Source organism: Coccinella septempunctata, chromosome 4 (genome assembly GCF_907165205.1).
Source record: "Coccinella septempunctata chromosome 4, icCocSept1.1, whole genome shotgun sequence".
NCBI classification, from domain to species: Eukaryota; Metazoa; Arthropoda; class Insecta; order Coleoptera; family Coccinellidae; genus Coccinella; species Coccinella septempunctata.
Window position 1 is genome coordinate 4,011,613 of NC_058192.1, and position 19,486 is coordinate 4,031,098.

Consider the following 19,486-nt stretch of genomic DNA (forward strand, 5'->3'; position numbering starts at 1 on the left):
CTTTTTTTTTGTGCACTTCATTTTTCAATCATGTCTATGGTCTGGAAGAACAACAAATAACCTTTTCGTTGCGATTTGTTTGAATAATTGATGTTATTTTTTAATGATTTATTATGAACTCAGATCTAAGTTTATGAATTACTCAAAGCCTTTTACCATTTACATATAGAATTTTTACATTTGTTGCTCGATAGCGTACTCATTTCATTTGTTCTCAAGCTTTGAACAGTTCCGGTGATGTGTTTCAAAAAGAAAGTGTTGAGAATTTTAGAACCGAGTTCGAATCAATGTAGGGTATTTAGTACAGAAATCAGAAAACCCTTCAATAGTATTCCAGGTCCACTTTCATTACCCGCCATCGGAACTCTGTATCAATATCTTCCTCTGATTGGTAAGTGATTATTCTTAAATTTGCATGGAAATTTGATTTATCATTTCCAGGAAGATACAAGTTCTCTAAGTTACATATCAATGGATTGAAAAAGTATAAACAATTTGGTAGCATTGTAAGAGAAGAAATAGTACCTGGTGTTAATACAGTATGGTTATTCGATCCCAATGATATTGAACATTTATTCAGAAATGAAGGAGTACATCCAAAAAGAAGAAGCCACCTTGCACTTCAGAAATATAGATTAGATAAACCTCATGTTTATAATACAGGAGGATTATTGCCAACGTAAGAAGAGTTATTGCGAGTAGGATGTTGATCTATTCATTAAATGAAATAATCGTTTTCAGTGTTAAATTCATCTGCAATTTGTAATTTTGTTCTTGATGTACCATTTAGTTATTTTCAGAAATGGTGAAAATTGGTGGAAACTGAGACAAGTATTTCAAAAAGGCTTAAGTGGTCCCATAGCCGTTAAAAACTTCATTTCTGGTAGTAACGAAATAGTTGATGAATTTTTGGATAGACTCAATCTCATGAGCAAATGTTCAAATATAGACTACTTACCAGAGTTGTCAAGGTTATATCTTGAATGTATGTATAATGAATTTGATCTATATGTATTGAGTTTCAAAACAGAGTTCAAATGCAAAATATCTTTCCTACTGAATAGTCAACTAACTAAATTGAAGACACAAATTTAAAATTTTATTTAATGTAAAACTTGTTCAGGTCACATGAAAAATTAATGTTAATTTTGAATATTTAGTGATATGTCTCTCTGTATTTGATGTCCGGATGGATAGTTTCTCTGAGAGTGAATTGAGCAGAAATTCTAGATCTACAAAGTTACTGAAATCAGCTCTAATCACCAATGATTGTATTTTAAAGTTGGACAATGGACCTCAGTTATGGAGACACTTTACAACTCCATTGTATTGGAAATTGAAGAAGGCTCAGACCTGCATGGAAGAGTATGTGATTCAGTAAAAATGGAGAAAAAAACGTGAATTTTTTCTGAACCTTTTAGCGTTGCTATCGATATGGTAGGAATAAAGATGCATACCTATCAAGAACTGAATTATGATCAACCAAGGTCTTTGCTGGATATTTATCTCCGATCAAATGAACTAGACTTCAAGGATATTATTGGAATAAGCTGTGATTTTCTTCTAGCAGGGATGGATACTGTAAGTCCCATTTCAAATTAATTTTTTTCAGAATTATACTTTTTTTGTGTCGTTCTGACGTTAATTTGACAAAAATCATTTTCAACTACAGAAAATCAATTTTCATAATTTTATAGCCTAACTGACGAGTTTTTTTTTAAATTTCTATGTTTTAATCACTTTCATTATACGACTCTTTATTTCATTCCAGACCTCTTATACTACCTCTTTTCTTCTATATCATTTAGCATTGAATAAAGAAGCACAACATAAATTGTGGGAAGAATCTCAAAGGTTGCTACCAAACAAGAACAATCCTGTAACAAAAGAAGTGTTGGCAGAGGCCCACTATGCTAAAGCTTGCCTTAAGGAAACACATAGATTGAGACCAATTTCAGTGGGCGTAGGGAGAATCTTAAGCAAACCATCTGTTTTTTCAGGTTATGAAGTACCTGAAGAGGTAAAGCTTTGATTTTTAGTATAACAATGATAAACATAATCAGAGATATTTTTCTCATCACATCCCTATTGCAGAACTGCTGTAAATTAACTCCCGAGTTCTACCAATACTTAAATTTTTTTTCAGACAATTATTGTTACCCAGAACCAGATTTCCTGCCGGTTGGAAAGGTATTTTTCCCATCCAAATGACTTTTTACCAGAAAGGTGGTTGAAGGATCATCCACTTCATAGAAATACACATCCATTTTTGGTATTACCATTCGGACATGGTAAAAGATCTTGTATTGCCAAACACTTGGCTGAACAAAATATGCTTATTCTTTTGTTGAAGGTGAATATTATGAAATTCATGTGAATGTTCATTCACTTTTCTTTTTCACATTGCAGTTGTCCAGAAGTTATGAAATTGGGTGGAATGGCTCTAATTTGGATACAACTTCTTCCCTGATTAATAAACCCAATGGGCCAATTTTATTGAACTTCAAGACTCGATCCTTATAATATAAATTGGCAGAGATTTTTTATTGTTTTATAATTAAAATTTAATTATATTTTATTAAAAAATTAACAAACTTTCTGTTGTTTTTTTTTCGAGAGTTTTCCCTCTGCGATTCATTAATGATGATTAATTCTCCACCAATTTTGAAGTATCTCTCAAGGGGGATTTGAACCCATGATCTCTTGATGACTGGCCAAGTGCTTTACCACCAAGCTACCAGAAGGATAGGTTCCATTCATGTAGATCTATTTTACCTATTACTTCTACTATTATTGCTTCTTAAATCCATCACAATGTCTTCAGAAACTCATTATAAGCCTGTATTGAACTTTTAGCAACTTCTACAGCAAAGTCGGCGTCAGATTGTGAAACTAACATAATCAATGATGTGTAATTGGGTTTTTTAGGATCAAATTGTACTCTATTCAATTTCTTCAAAAACATGTATCTTTCTTTCAACTTGTGCTCCCTATATGTTAAAATCTGTGGGCATTTAACTATATCATCATGTGTTACTCCCATAGTGTTTTGGAGATATTCAAATGTTTTAAGAATATTTTCATGTCCTAAAAAATTTTCCACATGAGCCTAAACAAAAAAATGTTTATTTGATCACCTTACTCTTCATGAATATTTTCGGTTTATCTATGAACATTATTTTCATTTCATGATCATTGAAACCCATTTCTTCCTTTATTGCAAATATATTCACTTTCAGCAGATTATCACTACATGATATCAGTTTTGGTTGCTTAGTTACAACTTTTCTAACTTCATTGCCAGTTAGATGGAACATGTTCTGCAAAAATCCTAGTTTATCGTCTATTTCTTGGGTGCTGAAAGTAATAAGATACATTATCATATAATTTTGAGAGCTAATTTTAATGCATACCTGAACTGAAGCCATGAAGGATTCAAACTAATTATTCTCGTAATACTCTCATCGCTGAATTTTTTGAATTTTAAATAGGCAATACGAGTTTTCAAATTATCCAAATCCTCTTTGAAGATAAAAGGATTTTTTGTTATGAAATTTCCAATTTGATCAATTGAAAGACCTAAGTTATGCAAGAATATAACATGTTCTTTAATATCATCTTCGAATTTTAATGAAGTAATATAGGCAGGTGCATCTCTTATTTTCTCAATTTCGTATAAATTGACTCCCAACTTGAGAAGCTCTTGTAGTGTTTCTGAATTATTCACATATGCAGCAAAGTTGAATGAAGGTTTCAAATAGGGGGCTACATGAGAAAGATCTTCTTTACATTCTTCTAAAACTGACTTAGGCTGCTCTTCATCCAAACTTTTTATTGCTTCTTCTAAACTCAGTTTATTCACTGTATGCAAGTTCACCGCTGGTTTGTCAGTAGTTTGAAGTTCTGTTTTTTCATGAAGTAAACGAATACCCGTTCTGATAACTTTCTCATATTTTATAAGCGATTTCATTGATTTCAACATCTTCTAAATTTAATATTTACATTTTTGAATTAATGACTTATGTCAAAAGAGTGTCAATCCAGTAGAGTTGTATGTGAAACCAAAGAGTAACAACTCTTGTTTCTCTTTGATGGAACGTTACATACCATGAGAATATTTTATAGAAATTGTTTTAAGCAGAAATATCTTACTACAAAATAGTCTAACAGATCATATTAGCAATAGCAGAACTAACATCTCTAATAATAATAGTTCGTACCAAATTGAAAGCAGGCAACCAGTGTTACAAGTAGACGCGTTGAGTGTTGCTCAACTTCCCAATGAATAACCACTGAACCAAAAATCCAATACATAAGAAGCAAAGAAAGGCGTTGATTTCAACGTCTAGTTGTGCAAATTTCTTATTCAATTGATGAATAGCGAGTAACTCATTCAAACAGTTATGCCAGAGTTTGTCTCTGGTTATGCTTTGCCCCCCTTCTCATGCGAAGGTGTTTTCGCTAGAATCTGCGACCGAACACCCTGTACCCCTTCCAAATGAGTTTGTGCATGCTCGTTCAGACGTGGATTCATATCGAGTTCCTATAGCAGGTGTTCTTGGCCCTTATTTCTCGTAATTGTTCCTTGTACAAATTCCCCATGCTGGCTACCTTGAAACATCGGTACCCACCACCAGATCCAGCCGGCCATGACGCTGGTTCAGTGTCACGGCTCGTCGGCTTCGTGGAGCTGTTTCCCGGACGCATGGCGACCCATGCGGAACACACCCAGTGGAGCCATTCGCACTAATCTCTGTCGATGATGATGCCAGCGAACCCGATACGGTTACGTGGTCTACCTGTAACATCGTATATTCGGCAGGTTATGATGGTTTGATTCATCGCGCTCCTAGCCACGATAGATCTTTCATGGACCAATTGCCCTCTTAGGATATCTCTTCACTATTCCACTATTCAGCTCTTTGAAGAGCTGAACAGTGAAAAGATAGCCTCTCCATCCGAACAATCAGAATCATGTCTCAAAACTATTGGCAATTTCAATTATTCTTGGGTATGTACTCAGATTTCGATGGGGTTTTTCCTAGATAAAAATCATAATGATAATTGTGAATAACAACACCTTACTTAAGTGGAAATTGCGCTTGGAAGCGTCATGTGGCATCAAAATATTGCTCAATCCTGTGTTTAGCTAAAATAGCTTTAGCCAGTCAGTTGAAAACTGGGACACATAATTCCATAACAATTAAAAAGTTTGTAACATTTGAACCTTTACGACTTTAAACTGGAACTGTATGTGATATTTCCTCCACGGTTGATGGATCGCTCTCAAAGGGACAACTTTTAGATCTCATTTCCGCCGAAATTTCGAATCCAGTCCGAGTCAGAAATCAGGCTCGTTTCCTATGATAGTTCAATGTCAGTTGCGTCCGGTCATGCAGCAGCAATTCTGATTGGAAGTAGAATTTCACAATGTTAATAATGATTCCCGATGTACTTGAACTTTTTATAGATCTAATCGTTCCACGTAAGTACGTAGGCAATCAATGGTTCTGACGATTGCTGACCATTGCACGGAATTTCCGAGTATTATTATATGTGGAAATTAAAACAAACGTGTATATTTCATTGTGTCACTTTGATTCCGACGATGAAAGGTGATTTTTCTTCGATTTTGTAGTTGTGCTATTGTCCTTTTTGTTTCATCCCTCCCAGTTTGAAATGTCGGATTTTTGTTTTGTGCAATAAGTTGCCTTATTAAATAATTATGCGAAAAAATGTAATGGCTGTCTAAGTGATATCATTTTCGTTTCAAGGATTACTTCCGACCTTGTTATTCTCATGCTACATTGGCGTGGAAGCAAGAGAAATTTTTGCCGAGTTCATAAACATTTTTAGTAGGATTTTGAATAGAGGTACTGCGATCTACCACTCTGGTGATTAATTAATTATAATGGCCTCGAACCTCGAAGATATTTCTCTCTGGATTAATTTCATAATATAGATGTTGGAGTAGATTCGTATAATACCAGTAACTCTTATTGCTCTGTTTGCGTGTCGATTTAGGTAACAACCAACAACCTGCTTTCCATCGTGATTACACGATTAAAGTTCATAGTTATCTGGAACAAAGAAGAGTTCGTTGTTCCATAGAATATGCGAAGAAGAACTAGATAGATACTCGCACAAAATAAAGATTCGACTATGCGTTCACCGTGCTCAGGAACGGTCTTTCGATACAAACACTTTCACAATGTATCGAAACGCTCACGTTGACCAAGAATGAAATTCGTTGTATCATATTTTAACTTGAATTTTCGACTGATGGAATCATACCAACTAGTTCTCTGTGGTTTTGGGCATTTCCTCCTTTGGTTTCATAGGTATTTTTATTAAAAGATTCATTATTTTTGAAGCTGGGAGAATATTTCGGGAAAAATCAAAGTGGAACGACTAGTTTTGTGAAGACCATAAAAAAGAAGTCATCTATCCTTCTCTCCTTTTCCTTCGAGGAAGTATCATTTCTGTGTTTACAATTGGAAGACCTTTAAAAGATGAGGTATTGCATGATGCGACATTTAAAGTTAAGTTTAGACACAGAATATTCCATAGTCTACTTGTAGACGAATTCTTTCGAACGTATTTTAGAAAATCTTATATATAGTTAACTAAAAACCATACTAGGTGACTGATGACTGAAATTCACTATCGGTCAACGGTGTAATAGTGGATCTATATACAATACGGAAGAGCTGTAAATATAATCAGATCCTTCGACATCTCATCCATCATCTATAAATATCTGAAGACATTACGCACGTTTTATGGTGTGTACACAGCAGAGGTAATTACTTCAAATAATCGACACAAGAACAGGATCTACAGTTCTTTCCAACATGAGAAGCCCAACAGGCTAATAAGACTGAAATGATGCTCTCGATGAGTAACTTCTTCACTGCGTTTACCGAAGCTTCACTGAATTCTTCGGTTATTTGGCACAAATAATAAGAAATAATTCACTTTGAAGTAGGGGAAACAATATAGGAAGATATGGATTAATATCGGAATATGTGAAAAAATATACTGCTCCACAAATGTTAGGAAGTTCAGAAATATTGAGACTGTTTCGAAAGTTTCTATATTTTTTTACCAATCTTTTGGATATAAGAAATCTAAATGTTTGCTCACCTATCTAACCCATTCTTCACCCATTTCTTCATTAGTTTCACAGTGGTAGAGCTTGGGCGTCCATTTCTCGCATTTTGAATCAAAGTTGCTTGTAAGAACGTGAAACAATAACTGATACAAAACGCAAATGACAAGAACTTGCCTGAAAGTAAAAGATCACAGAATATCTTAACTCAACTTTTGTGGAGCAGTTTGATACCCTTGTACAATTCAGGGCTTTCGAAAGAAGTGATATTTGAACAAGGGTTATGTATTTTTTCATCATATTTCGGGAATAGCTTAAGATCAGGCTCGAACATCTCAGAACCATGAAATTTCTTGGATATCCTGCGTATTTCATTAATGAATCAAATATTCCTTATTGAGAATGCCATGACTGAATGAATTGAGACAAACGCTAGGATATACTTATTATTCAATTAACACTATACTACCATATCTTTCAACGCTACAACTTACTACCTTATTTGGCCATCATCTACGTAAGTTAAATCGTCGCATAGAATTCAATTAAATGTACAACAGATCGAAGCCTACTTTTACTGTTTCCACTTCCACCGGTATGCGGGCTGAAATCTGAAATTAATGCAATCGAGGATTGAGAAGATGCAAAGGAGAGAAGGACTAGGTGATTGTGCCGGTGGTATCAAGCTCTTACTAATCGCAAACCAATCTTTGGAAGAAGCCGGATGTTTCTTTTCTGCCGCTGTCTTGTTGACGACAATTTATGGCTGTATTACACTCAAGTTTATAAGGTTTAAATTATTGGGTCTCCGTTGTACCTAGATCTAATTAAGAGCGTGCTTTGGTTGAACACTATGTATATAAAACAGTAAATTTATTTTAGATCATGCATAATACTTTTAAACTTCAGGATTGTTTCAACGACCACATAATATCTTTCAACGCCAACCTCCCATACCTGATAATATCTTAAATTCTATCAGCTCGTTATAATATTGATAATGATGTCCATCACTAATGTCAAATGTACCTATCCCGATTACATCGTACAAGAAGTACACTACTATCCTGTTTTTCAACCGCTTCTAACGGTACTGCGGTTTGTTTAGACCGCATTAGCCATGGATACCTTCCCTTCTGAAAAAGTACATGCTGGTATCAATTATTATGCAATGTCATTGTTTATGAAGATAAAACACCCATTGTAACATTATCGATACCAGATGCAAATGATGAGGTATGGGAATTGATAGGTGAGTATTAAAATATCATTCCATGGAGATTATCTGGAGAGAAAGGTGCGGGGGTGGACATGAAAGGCTTGTAATATAACTGAGCTTAACTCCATCTTGGGAAAATTAAGTTTAGAGGAACATGTTATGATTCCTGTTTAATCTTCTGTTGTCCCTACTATTCAGGGGCGTTTTTGAAATGTCCGAACGAATCTGCAGCAATCAGATGTTATTTCAACATTTTCCAAGAAAAACATCACTTCATAAACTTATCCTAGTGAAAATCATGCGACTCAGTTTAATTTTTTTATTTTAATCTGCTCGTAGCACAACTTAACGAAAAATTCCATAATATACTTCTGAATTACATCTATCCATAATTAAAGCAGAATTATATAACTTTGAGTGAAGCAACATATCATTAGGTTTTATAATGGCATGAAGACTACATTGATGATTCGAGTTGCGGACACAACAAACAACAGTATTCCAAAGACAATAGCATGTGAACTGAAACGTTCACATGTAGATGGATGAAAGGTCGGTAATTTTTATTTTCCCATTGTGGGTAAAACTTGTGCCTGTGCTGAGATTGATTCGACTAACAGCGACAACTCCGAGTTAATCCAGTTTGAATTTTGTACGTAAGTCGAGGATGGACTGGGCAGAATCAAGAGTATGAAGGTTCACCACTGGGTAATTTTATTTGAGTATATTGAGGACTAGGAGCTGGGGAGTTTAGAAGTTAAATGTAGACTAAAGCAAGAGGCTTCCCACTTTGAGAACTTGAGACAAATATTTATTCGATTATCGAAAAATGAGCTTATATTACAATTATAAACATATACCTACCTATTCACTCAATATTTACAAACATCACTCCTGGAATCGCCACTGCACCTAGCTTGATAAAACATCATGATTTTTTACCAGAAGAATCTCTTTCCGAATATGTATCACGTTCAGATCTAGGATAATTTTCCTGGAAGATAAATTTCTCGAAAGATGACCTTCGAAAAATTACCAAAAAGTTGGGTTCAGTTAAAACTTCCTCAAAACCGAACGGTTATGCCGAGATGTATGAAATTCTCAGATTATTAACAAGAAGAGTTGCTCTTTCAGTATATGTATCACGTTTAGATCTACGATAATTTTCCGGGTAGATAAATTACTCCAAAGATCACCTTCGAAAAATTCCCAAAAAGTTGGGTTCAGTTAAAACTTCCTCAAAACCGAACGGTTGTGCCGAAATGGATGAAGTTCTCAGATTTATTACTAGAAGAGTTGCTCTGAAGTCAGTTAAAAAATCGTCAAGACCAAACGGTCGTTCAATTTCCGAGCTAAGTATATCAGGAAAAATTTTTTTCGCCCTATATGAAAATTTCCAACAGACCACTAGATCTAGAGAAAGTAATTAATAGATAAGTATCTATAAATACCCTGTTATAATACATTTACAATTGGTGTAATCAAAGTAACTGTTATGGAGTCATGTTCCATGAGACCTTTGTGTAATTTATTTCGAGCAGAAACTGTATACGACTTTTTAATACGCACAGAACTGCGGCTGTAGATGACTATACTCACCTGGATTCAATGAATTCTTCGATAATGACACGGAAAATTGTCATAATACATGCAATTTTTGAAATGACGTTTCTTCAACCGCATTAGAAATATGTTTTTTCCGACATTCTGAAGTGATGATGGTGGATTGAACTCTGGAGGAACAGAGAACAAAATAAATCCTGAATTGAAACCACAAACTTCAATCATTAAAATTCATTCCACCTGAATGCTTCACGTTGTATAGGAGGCCGTTTCCGAATATAATATGGTGAATTCCAGGATTCTTGAAATTATAATCGATAGTATTGTTTATTATTAGATGCTATGACTTTTCAATGTTAACTTTTAACACTCTCCTAAATATATTTACTCAAAGGTACCATATCTTCGACTATACGACCCATAAGTTTCCTCTAATATAACTAATTACATTATATGACATTTAAAATCATTAAATGATATACGGCAGTGGGTAATTAGAATGTGAGATGACGTGCTGGCACCAACATATCTCAATCCAGCGAATTATCTAATGATAGATTGAATTAAAGGTGAGTTTCCGATTGCAATTATCATAAAATCAGACTTGAATCCCAGGAACGACAGAAGGGCATAACAGATTAGAGAAAAATTGATAGCATAGTAAACAGTATTCCAAATCAATATTTATTCATTTGGTCTGATAATTCTCCAATACATTTTTGATCAGTTTTTGATTGTCGATTTCAATTTCATTATTCTCATTCGATCCATCCTTTCAATATTATCGAAGGAAATTGAAAAAGTGACATGAGCTAGAACTTTTGTGTGGTTAAGTCCTAGTGCTTCTGAAATGGCGAAGTTTTCATTGTTCTTCTACTGTGGTACTTTAATGACAGAGTTGAATTCCATACAATTTCAAGCAGGCAGCAATTTATAGCAAATTATGGAAATATTTTATGACTACAGCGGAAATGGATAATTGCTGTAAACCTTATTGTGCTTGTTATTTCACGTTGTTGCCAAATTTGAATTGCCGGAAGTGATGGGAAAAAAGCTCTGTTTGTACGCAGTCGAAAGCTACAACTAGTTCTTAGGCGATAAACTCATATGAGAACACATCTCACGATATTGTCATATTGCATTTGTTGAAATTTGAAGACTTTTACTATTTTGAACTTCTTACTACAAGCTTCCAAAACCCACACATTTTCAAATTTAATCTTTCAAAGATTCACCGAAAGAGGAAAAGAAAATTCAACATATTGTTCGTGAGAATAGAATTTGTACATTTTTGATTGGAACAATGTATATCTACTTGCATATAAATATTTTTGATAAATTCAACTCGCCAATGGATGCATTGCAGAGAAGAAGGCTTGTAGTATAATATAGTTGTGAAGAAATTACTTTTTAAAAGTTTTTTCTTCATTATAAATGAGTGTATCTATGAAATATCCGTGTTTGAGGAAATGTAAGAATCAAAGCTTACTAATTCAAGACTGGAAGGAGTCAGTAATAAATTTCACTGATATTAATTGGTCCAATATCAATAATTCTTGTATATTTCCAAGAAGCTGCTGGAGCCAAGACAAATTAATTTCATTAGGAGATCTAACACCCATAATTATTCACACGCAGGAAATACATGTTTCGTTGATTTGTCTCTAGACCTAGACTATTTAACGTGGCGTCTGCATCACCTGGTGACTAGGATAACAGGACAATTTGACGTTTTTTTCATGCATATAGTAATTATATCATAACTCCAATTCATAAGGCAAATTTTTTCACAGTTTTGGGTTGAAAATTTGCCATACTGATGAAAAAAACCCTCCGATCACTCTGTAAATAAGTACATAGGTCATTTGGTATAAAATGTTTCACCGCATCAATAAATAATAAACATGTGAACGCGTCTCATAAAATCTATAAAAACAAGCAATATCTAGATTTTTTGCTGTCATAAATGTTCACGATCGAAAGGATTATAAATGGAAAGATTGCTCCATAATTGAAAAAAGAGCAATCTCCTATAGCACGAGTATGTGCGATAGAAGAACTACTTTAGAGAGTGGATGTATCCTATATTCAAGAACTTAATGCCTATATATATTTCAAAGGACCAAATTTTTCACTTTAACCAAGTATAATGGATTTATGTCCACTCATGTTTGAGTGCAGAAGTGGGTCAGAAAAATCTGATTCACATCCCTTTCTTCATCTTGATATGAAAGCTTCATATCCTTTGCGAGATAAATCCTGTCAATAATGAGAAAGATCATGTAAGTGATCTCATTAGGAAAGTCATGTCTTTCTTCACAGAATCTTCTGCTTCTGCGTTGAGTTTATCGATCATCTTCGATCTCACCCTGTATACATTTCAATAGTTCCAATCGAAAGTGGAAAGGTTCAGGTACTATCCATTCAAATGTTGACCACTATTCCGGTTGTTCTTCAACCTCTATCCTATTTTCTCGTTTCAAATGTTCACGAACCGTCATTAAGTCCACAGCACATTCTGCACTAATTATATATCAGGAGTTTTTAGTTTCTACAGATGATGGTGTTGGACCGAATAGAAATCGAGGTTGTGTGTTTGGACATAGTAGAACGTTATTATTTTATTATGTGAAATACACTCCTCATGAGGATCAAAATTGGAAGGATGCGGGGTTATTTGGGATGAAAAAACGAAAATACTGATATCATGGGCCCATAACCTATTTGATTTCTATATTTCAGAGATTTTCACATTCAAAACTACATTTAACTCATACAGGATCGAAAATCAAGACTCAATAAAGGCTATTTATTATTATTATCAATTCTGAAAGTGAATTTGGATACTGAGAGCCGAATAATATTTTTATTGGCCATTAATCCTCGCCCACCGTCATCGTGTTTCTATGTTGAAGTCAACTATGAAACCGTGGGAGGCCTCGAACATTTTTATCGATAAAACGTGGCAGTAAACTGCGAGGTGGACTGTATTTCTGGGAAATTTCAATAATAATGGAACCCAGACTGAATGATAACGACCGAAAGAGCAAATTATCACTTCATGAATGAAAATGAATAGATAAGTCCCGCTGAATTTTCAACTTATCGAGTTTACAGAAGGGGCTTCCAAGTTTGCAGTGATATGACGTTCTGAAAATTGAGATTGGTGCATGAATATATCTATCAATGCTGTAAATTTCGGTTGATTTATCGTTGGTAATGAACCTGGTATGGAATAGAAAATTCCTCTTGAAATGTGTATGTTTCGAGACCTTAAAACCTAAATATTCCGTACCTAGAGGCCAGTACAGGGAAAAAACACTAATTTTTACAATCTATTTATCTAAAACGAGTGGAGGCTGCTTTTGAAGCAAATGAAAGACTTCCTTTGTTGTGTAATCTTATATTAAATTTTTAAAGTTATATTATTTTGAACAATACCTTCAATGGGCTGAGATATAAACTATTTTATTGAAAAATTCATATAATTCTACAATACTGATATTCAAATGATGACTCTCGACACTTAATACCAGAATTGAATTAAATATAACATACAATGGCTTAGGAAATATTTATCCACATTCTTCGAGTTTCAAAACTGTAGAATTTCTCACCATCTTGAATACTGTCAAGTTTTCACCATAAAAGTTCAACAAAGGAATATTAATAAACAAATATTTTGTAAAACAGTTGAAGAAAATAGGTACAACTTGTCGGTACAAAAATGCCTAAAAAATTCATTCTTATATTCAGCAGGTCCAACGATTTTCAGTGTTATTACTTCAAGAATGAACTGGTAGAATTTCAGTTTAAAAGAAGTAGGTAGGTACATTTCCTCAAATAGATCATCCCCATGTATTCTTGAGCATCCTGAGTTTCATCTTCATCCCTTCAATCCATATTTCTCACATGTATTTTGGACTCCCTTAAAATCTGGAGCCTGGAACAAAAACTTACTTTGGATTTTTCTGAAATCTTACGATTAAAAATTTCTGAGTCATTAATAAAAATATATATTGATAAAATGTTTATTGGATTTCCATACACGCTGATTTTATAGGGAATATACGTACTCGAACTGTCTCAAACTTTATCGTACCTTTATTAAAATTAATTTCAAAATCTCCACTAGAATTGTATTCCAAGTTACTGACATCTTCAGTTATTAATAATTAAAAATATATGTGCTGCAGGGAGTTTAATTTGTGCACCATTTGTTTCGTGTTTCGTATGAGTATCTTCTCAACTAGTCAAATAAAAAAGCACGTCTCGTAAGTAGGTAGTTGAAAATGATAAAGACAAAATGATGAATGATGAATCTGATTAAGAATGTTCTTTAGGAAAATACTCTTCACGTATAAGCTTGCCCTCTGCTCCGTCAGTCCCTAAAACAGCCTTCAGCATGTCTCAGACGTGACCAGAGAAAATAATACCTCGTCTTATTTATCCAGACCAAAACATACTCAGCCTTCTTGTTTTGAATTCAAGATTAACTCCATATTCTCTACCTACTCTTCTTACATGTACAAATTTTTCATTTTCAGTCTCACGCTATACCTATCGTCGTTTATACACAAAAATTTGAATGGGTTCTCGGTGTTTCATAAATCGATCCAAATTTTCTATGACGCATTCTAAAAACTGAATGCAATCGAAGGACCAAAATGTGTTACCACTTGTAGTGTGTTGTGTGACATAAAAACCGTTACTTTTCAAAAATTTATCGATCTAAGAACAGGGTGGGGTAGTTTTAAGTTTTGAAAATAATGAACCTGTTTGAAATAAGCAGTGTTCTTAAACATCTAGCTGCAAGTGGGAGATTACATTTCGTGAGTTGAAAAACGTTCGAAAGACAGGAAATGAACTTCCGAAAACTGCAGACACCTATCAGTTGAAAGGTGCCTTATTCTCGTTATGTGAACGAACCGGCAGGTGCTTTGGATTACACAATGAATAAAGAAGTTCGAATATTATGGATCCCAGGAATTAATTGGTGGCTAGACAATAATCCCATGAAAGACGAGTCGTCTTGGGAAAAATATTATGAAAGAAACACCATTAATAGGAACTTGTGAAACTCTATACAGATTTTAATACAATCAAACGAACCAAAGCAAAGGTCAAGTTTGGGGTGATGTCATATTTTTCGTTTCACAATTTCTCAGTTTACTTTTGGTACTCCACATTCTAAAATGGCGAAGGAAGTATCTTGATGAGAAACTTTTGTAGCTATGTATAGGTATAACAAGGTATGGTATCAATTCGAAAACAATTATGACTTATTGATAGAATTCCTTCCTTCAAGATGGATTAAAGAAAGGCAACTGTAGTTGAGTATATTTCGAATTTGTGGTTAGATGCTCCTTAAGTTTATCCAATACAGGATCAAATCCGAAACTAAACCAGCACAAAACGATGAGATATGTATAAAACTAAAATATGTAAGAGAGAGACAAGCCTAAACTTTTTGCAAATTTCCAAACATGGCAATTCAGTTTTTCATTCCAATTATTCAAAGAACCATCTCTTGATACCTATACAATACACATTCCAGTGAATCTAGTGATTCCTTCAATCTGATGAAGCACTCCAAATTTATCCAATTCGGGGTATGCATTATCTAATGGTATCAAATTGTTCGAATGTAAGATGTGAATTTTGATGAAATGGCTGAAGTCTCATGACTTCAATTATCCATAACGATATTCTTCAAAACATAAATAGTGGAAATATGGGCGATTAAATGGCGGCTTTCAAAATACATGGTACTTGGCGCGTCAATTTTACGTCAGCTGTCACCTGCCTCACGCACCTGATATCCACTACCCTGTGTGCCATTTGGGTTATGGCATTTAGAATACCTACTGGGGTAACTAGATTCCTGAAACATTTTTCGATAATCAAGAATTATTTTGATTTGCGAATTGCGCGCGAATCAAGCATCAAATTCAAAAGCCTGAGAGAATCATATTTGGTGGCCGATTGATAGAAAAAGGTTATAAAGGAAATATTCATCGATGAAACCTTTGAATTATCGCAAAAATATCGCCTGAAAACAAACCAAAAGATTCGGCTTCGTCTTATCGATTCAAAAGACAAAGGTAATTAGTGTATGTGGTACTAATCATTTGCGCTCGAATCATATCACAATTCACAAAAGACCATTAGTAATTACGCGTAACAGCCCAACTACATTGTTATTAAAATGTCATCAAACGTCACCCGTTTATAAAACCGCGATACGCTTCGGCGATTTTAAAATTATTTTCTCAAATTACGAAGGTTTCATACGTGGGAAGGTATACCTGTTGGACACCTACAAATACGCCAAATATGAAAGCGGTCCAATAGAAAAAACTGTCTCAGGATGGTTCTTGAGGTTAAGCATCAGGCGCTTTAAAAATAGATACGTAAAAGTACACTTCGGGCATCAAGCGACCACATTACTCACGTCGTAAAGCTGTCTAATCTTGGAGCAATGGCAGGTATTCCTAGGACAGTCCTCGAACGCGGGCATTTCACCAGTCTTGCAGTATATACCATCACTCACAATATCGCGGAAGTATACTAACCAACAAAATGACGTCATTTAATAATCGGCAGACCAGTCGATAAGCGAGCGAAACCGTGTAAAGAGGCTGTGTTGTAAACAAAGACGCTGGGGATGGCACCAAAAGTCCACGGACCTAGAAAACACCCCGTGAATTCTTCCAGTGCCATTCGCAGGTCAATGTTGGCACTCTCAACGATTCGACACCATTTGGTATCACCAGGTACACCTAGAAGGTACCACGACTCGACTCGAACTGACTTTGGTACCGGTGGCCGCGCAACAGGTAGCTTCCCCTGCCCCTCTGTGAGTGTTGCAGGTACTACAGGACATTGCACCTTTGGCTCTAATACCGTGACACTGCCTCGATGGTGTGCTATTAGTCATGTTTGGTACAACTCACTCGGAACACTACCAGAGCATGATGGGAAGTGGAGAAAAACTTTCACGAAGAAAAACTCGACCACCGAAGCTTCGTGACCGAAAGAATGCGTCAAGCCGTGACAGGAAGAACAAAAACAGAGCTCCATTACTTCAAAACCACGTGGCTTACCTATATCCCACTGCCCATACCTAAGAATGTGTATAATCGAATATTATGTCATTCGCTGGCCACCTTAGCGGTTACCTGGAAACTTTATATTTGTGTTTCAGCAGCAGAACCAGAGGGTATCCTTGATCTATGAACAAGAAGCAGCTGAAAGGTTATCGATCACTTTCATAGGCGTCGCTCAAAGGAGGCCAGCAGTGGTCATCAACTGTCATTTTGAACGAAGAGTTTTCTTCTTGTATCTACTTTTTTGTTGTGATACCATTCACTTCCATTATAAAGATTAAAACGCTGTTGCCGCATCTGGAAAAGATGATTTTTTCATCTTCGAATTTGATTGGTTCCATTCTTCATCAACAATGGCCTTTCTTTTTTCATGGCAAGCTGCAGACACTGCGTCCAACGTCTCTTAGCTTCAGTTGTAGAATCATACGAATCTTACCTCAATGGTCCTTCTAATTCCTAGGCTTTTAACTTTTAATACTCCAGGTTTTCAATTCTGTTTTTGGTCTCCCATGAAAAAATCACCGTTTTTAACCCTTCAAAACCACCGACAACAACTTTTTCTCATAATCGATAACTTATACTACCAGTATAAGAAAGATCATAAAACAAATATGCTCTTATTGTGATTAGGTTAGGTTATGGCTTGGTAATGGTTGAGTTTATAGCAATATATACATATACGAACAAATATGTATTTGTTCTATGTTCTTGACACACAAATCCCATCCAGAATAAACTTGAAACTGGAACATCAAAATTAAAAGCAGTAAGTAATTACATCTTGTGAAATACAAAGAACATAGTTAATCTTCCTTTACTGGTCTAAGCTTTGATGCGCGTATATAAAAATTCTTCAAAGGAAGTTGTAAACCCACGTTTTGTTGCAAAATGGCGAATGAGCCACTATCTTCTGAATAAAGAACTAATGCTCATAATTTCGGCAAAGATACTACTAAAGCGCTCTATGCACATTTCAATGTCTGTGAAAAATAATTTACGGACATTTCTGATTTCCCCAATTCATACCTGGAACAGGTTCAGGAGAAATCAACAACACAATCCTCATCAAATGCATCAGGTGGTAGAATTATAATTTCACAACTTCTTTACAGAAAGAGTTTCACATAAACTCAGCAGTACATGAGTTATTAATTATGATTTCATCAAAGTCGTAGCTTCTAGTCTAATGAATATAAACTTTAGTTATTTTCGAAAAGCGTTCCGTTTTGAGTATAACTTACAGAACAAATGCGAATAAGCAGGCATATTTAAAATAGCATTAGTGAGTTCTCAACAATCATGAAACAATCATATTCCACACTCATTATTTCGCGAAAATGTTCTATAATTTCCGTGAATATAACGAGCTCATTATATGACAAAGCCTTTAGGTCGAGTGATCATAAAATTCTCAAATTATTTTGTTCCAACGAGGTACTAGTTCCAAAGGAACAGGTAGATTGCTCTAGATCTCGTGAAGTATCTCTGAATACACCCCTGTCGTGTCATCTGCCAACCGTATCCTCGCTGTAGAAACTACATGAAGATGATTTCTAGATGTAGAATACTGTCTTCGTTTCAGTGAAGAAAGAAACCATAAACCACAAACCTGAACGAATGAACTTCTGATGATGTTATGGAAGAATTGAGAATTACACAGATTGTTTATACCTGAGGAAAATTTTCCTTTAGCAATTTCATACTTGGTTGTTTTGAATGAATAGGTTTATAATCCTGTGATTGCTTGATTCTGCTTCTGCTTAATGAATATGTTGGGAAAAAGTAGATTTGGCGTGGAAACTTCTCCATTTTTCACATTCTGATGATCAGGAATTCTTGGCATGCTTATTTACATGGGCATCTGAATTGTTTCTCGATATTTAGGTAAATATCGATCGATTAGAATTGAGAGTCCGTTATATGATATAAAGAAACTGATTTTTGCTGGGATTAGGTTGCTAACCCTACATTTGTACTTCATCTTGTGGTGGTGAAAATGGAAAGAAGAGAATGATGAGATGATGGTTTTATTTCGAACGATACTCAAAGGAAAAAACGCTAGTATCGTTAGCTGTTCGCATCGCATGTTGAATAACTGAAATACGGTCCTGATTCTACGTGAGTTTGCACGGGGTAGTGACTTTAAACTCACCATGCGTAACTCACCTTCCATAATTAGGTGTTCTTGGGAGCATTATGGAAAGATTCGTCGATCAAAACGGTAATGAAGGAGCACTTGCATACGATGTACGGTAGTGCACCATATAATGACCACGATTAATTTGATTCGAGCATAGTTATGAGTATTAAGTGACTGGGGGATAAAGATGGACATTAACGAAATTGGAATCAAATTCTACTAACCAATTTTTTCGCAATATGGAGCGTGATAAAAAATAGTGGAAACAATGGACTTGCCTACGTAGGCTTACTTGCATAGAGAGAAATAGAATTTCAAGAGTATTTCCTGATATTTTTTGCCTT

At 35.0% G+C, this 19,486-nt stretch overlaps 2 protein-coding genes across 2 annotated transcripts; one reads left to right on the forward strand and one right to left on the reverse strand.

Annotated features, from left to right (window-relative positions):
• Positions 1-49: 49 nt before the first annotated feature.
• On the forward strand, positions 50-2,595 carry LOC123310861 (cytochrome P450 302a1, mitochondrial). The gene is made up of 8 exons (XM_044894542.1): positions 50-391; positions 442-679; positions 801-985; positions 1,161-1,365; positions 1,422-1,581; positions 1,772-2,020; positions 2,147-2,353; positions 2,410-2,595. Exons 1-8 carry the CDS (start codon positions 238-240, stop codon positions 2,521-2,523), a joined length of 1,512 nt encoding a protein of 503 aa, XP_044750477.1. The 5' UTR covers positions 50-237; the 3' UTR covers positions 2,524-2,595.
• A 174-nt stretch (positions 2,596-2,769) lies between these two features.
• On the reverse strand, positions 2,770-4,024 carry LOC123310864 (transcription termination factor 3, mitochondrial). The gene is made up of 3 exons (XM_044894544.1): positions 3,414-4,024; positions 3,143-3,357; positions 2,770-3,087 (listed from the first exon to the last, which is right to left on the reverse strand). The coding sequence occupies exons 1-3, from the start codon at positions 3,980-3,982 to the stop codon at positions 2,810-2,812; spliced, it is 1,062 nt and encodes a 353-aa protein (XP_044750479.1). The 5' UTR covers positions 3,983-4,024; the 3' UTR covers positions 2,770-2,809.
• Positions 4,025-19,486: the final 15,462 nt, after the last annotated feature.

Bases quoted from the DNA above. Each gene is read 5' to 3' on its own strand.
- LOC123310861 (XM_044894542.1), top strand. From the start codon at position 238: ATGTGTTTCAAAAAGAAAGTGTTGAGAATTTTAGAACCGAGTTCGAAT. The intron at 392-441 runs GTAAGTGATTAT...TATCATTTCCAG, and splicing joins TCAATATCTTCCTCTGATTG to GAAGATACAAGTTCTCTAAG. The intron at 1,582-1,771 runs GTAAGTCCCATT...ATTTCATTCCAG, and splicing joins TTCTAGCAGGGATGGATACT to ACCTCTTATACTACCTCTTT.
- LOC123310864 (XM_044894544.1), bottom strand. From the start codon at position 3,982: ATGTTGAAATCAATGAAATCGCTTATAAAATATGAGAAAGTTATCAGA. The intron at 3,358-3,413 runs GTATGCATTAAA...TATTACTTTCAG, and splicing joins CCTTCATGGCTTCAGTTCAG to CACCCAAGAAATAGACGATA. The intron at 3,088-3,142 runs GTAAGGTGATCA...AAAATTTTTTAG, and splicing joins ACCGAAAATATTCATGAAGA to GACATGAAAATATTCTTAAA.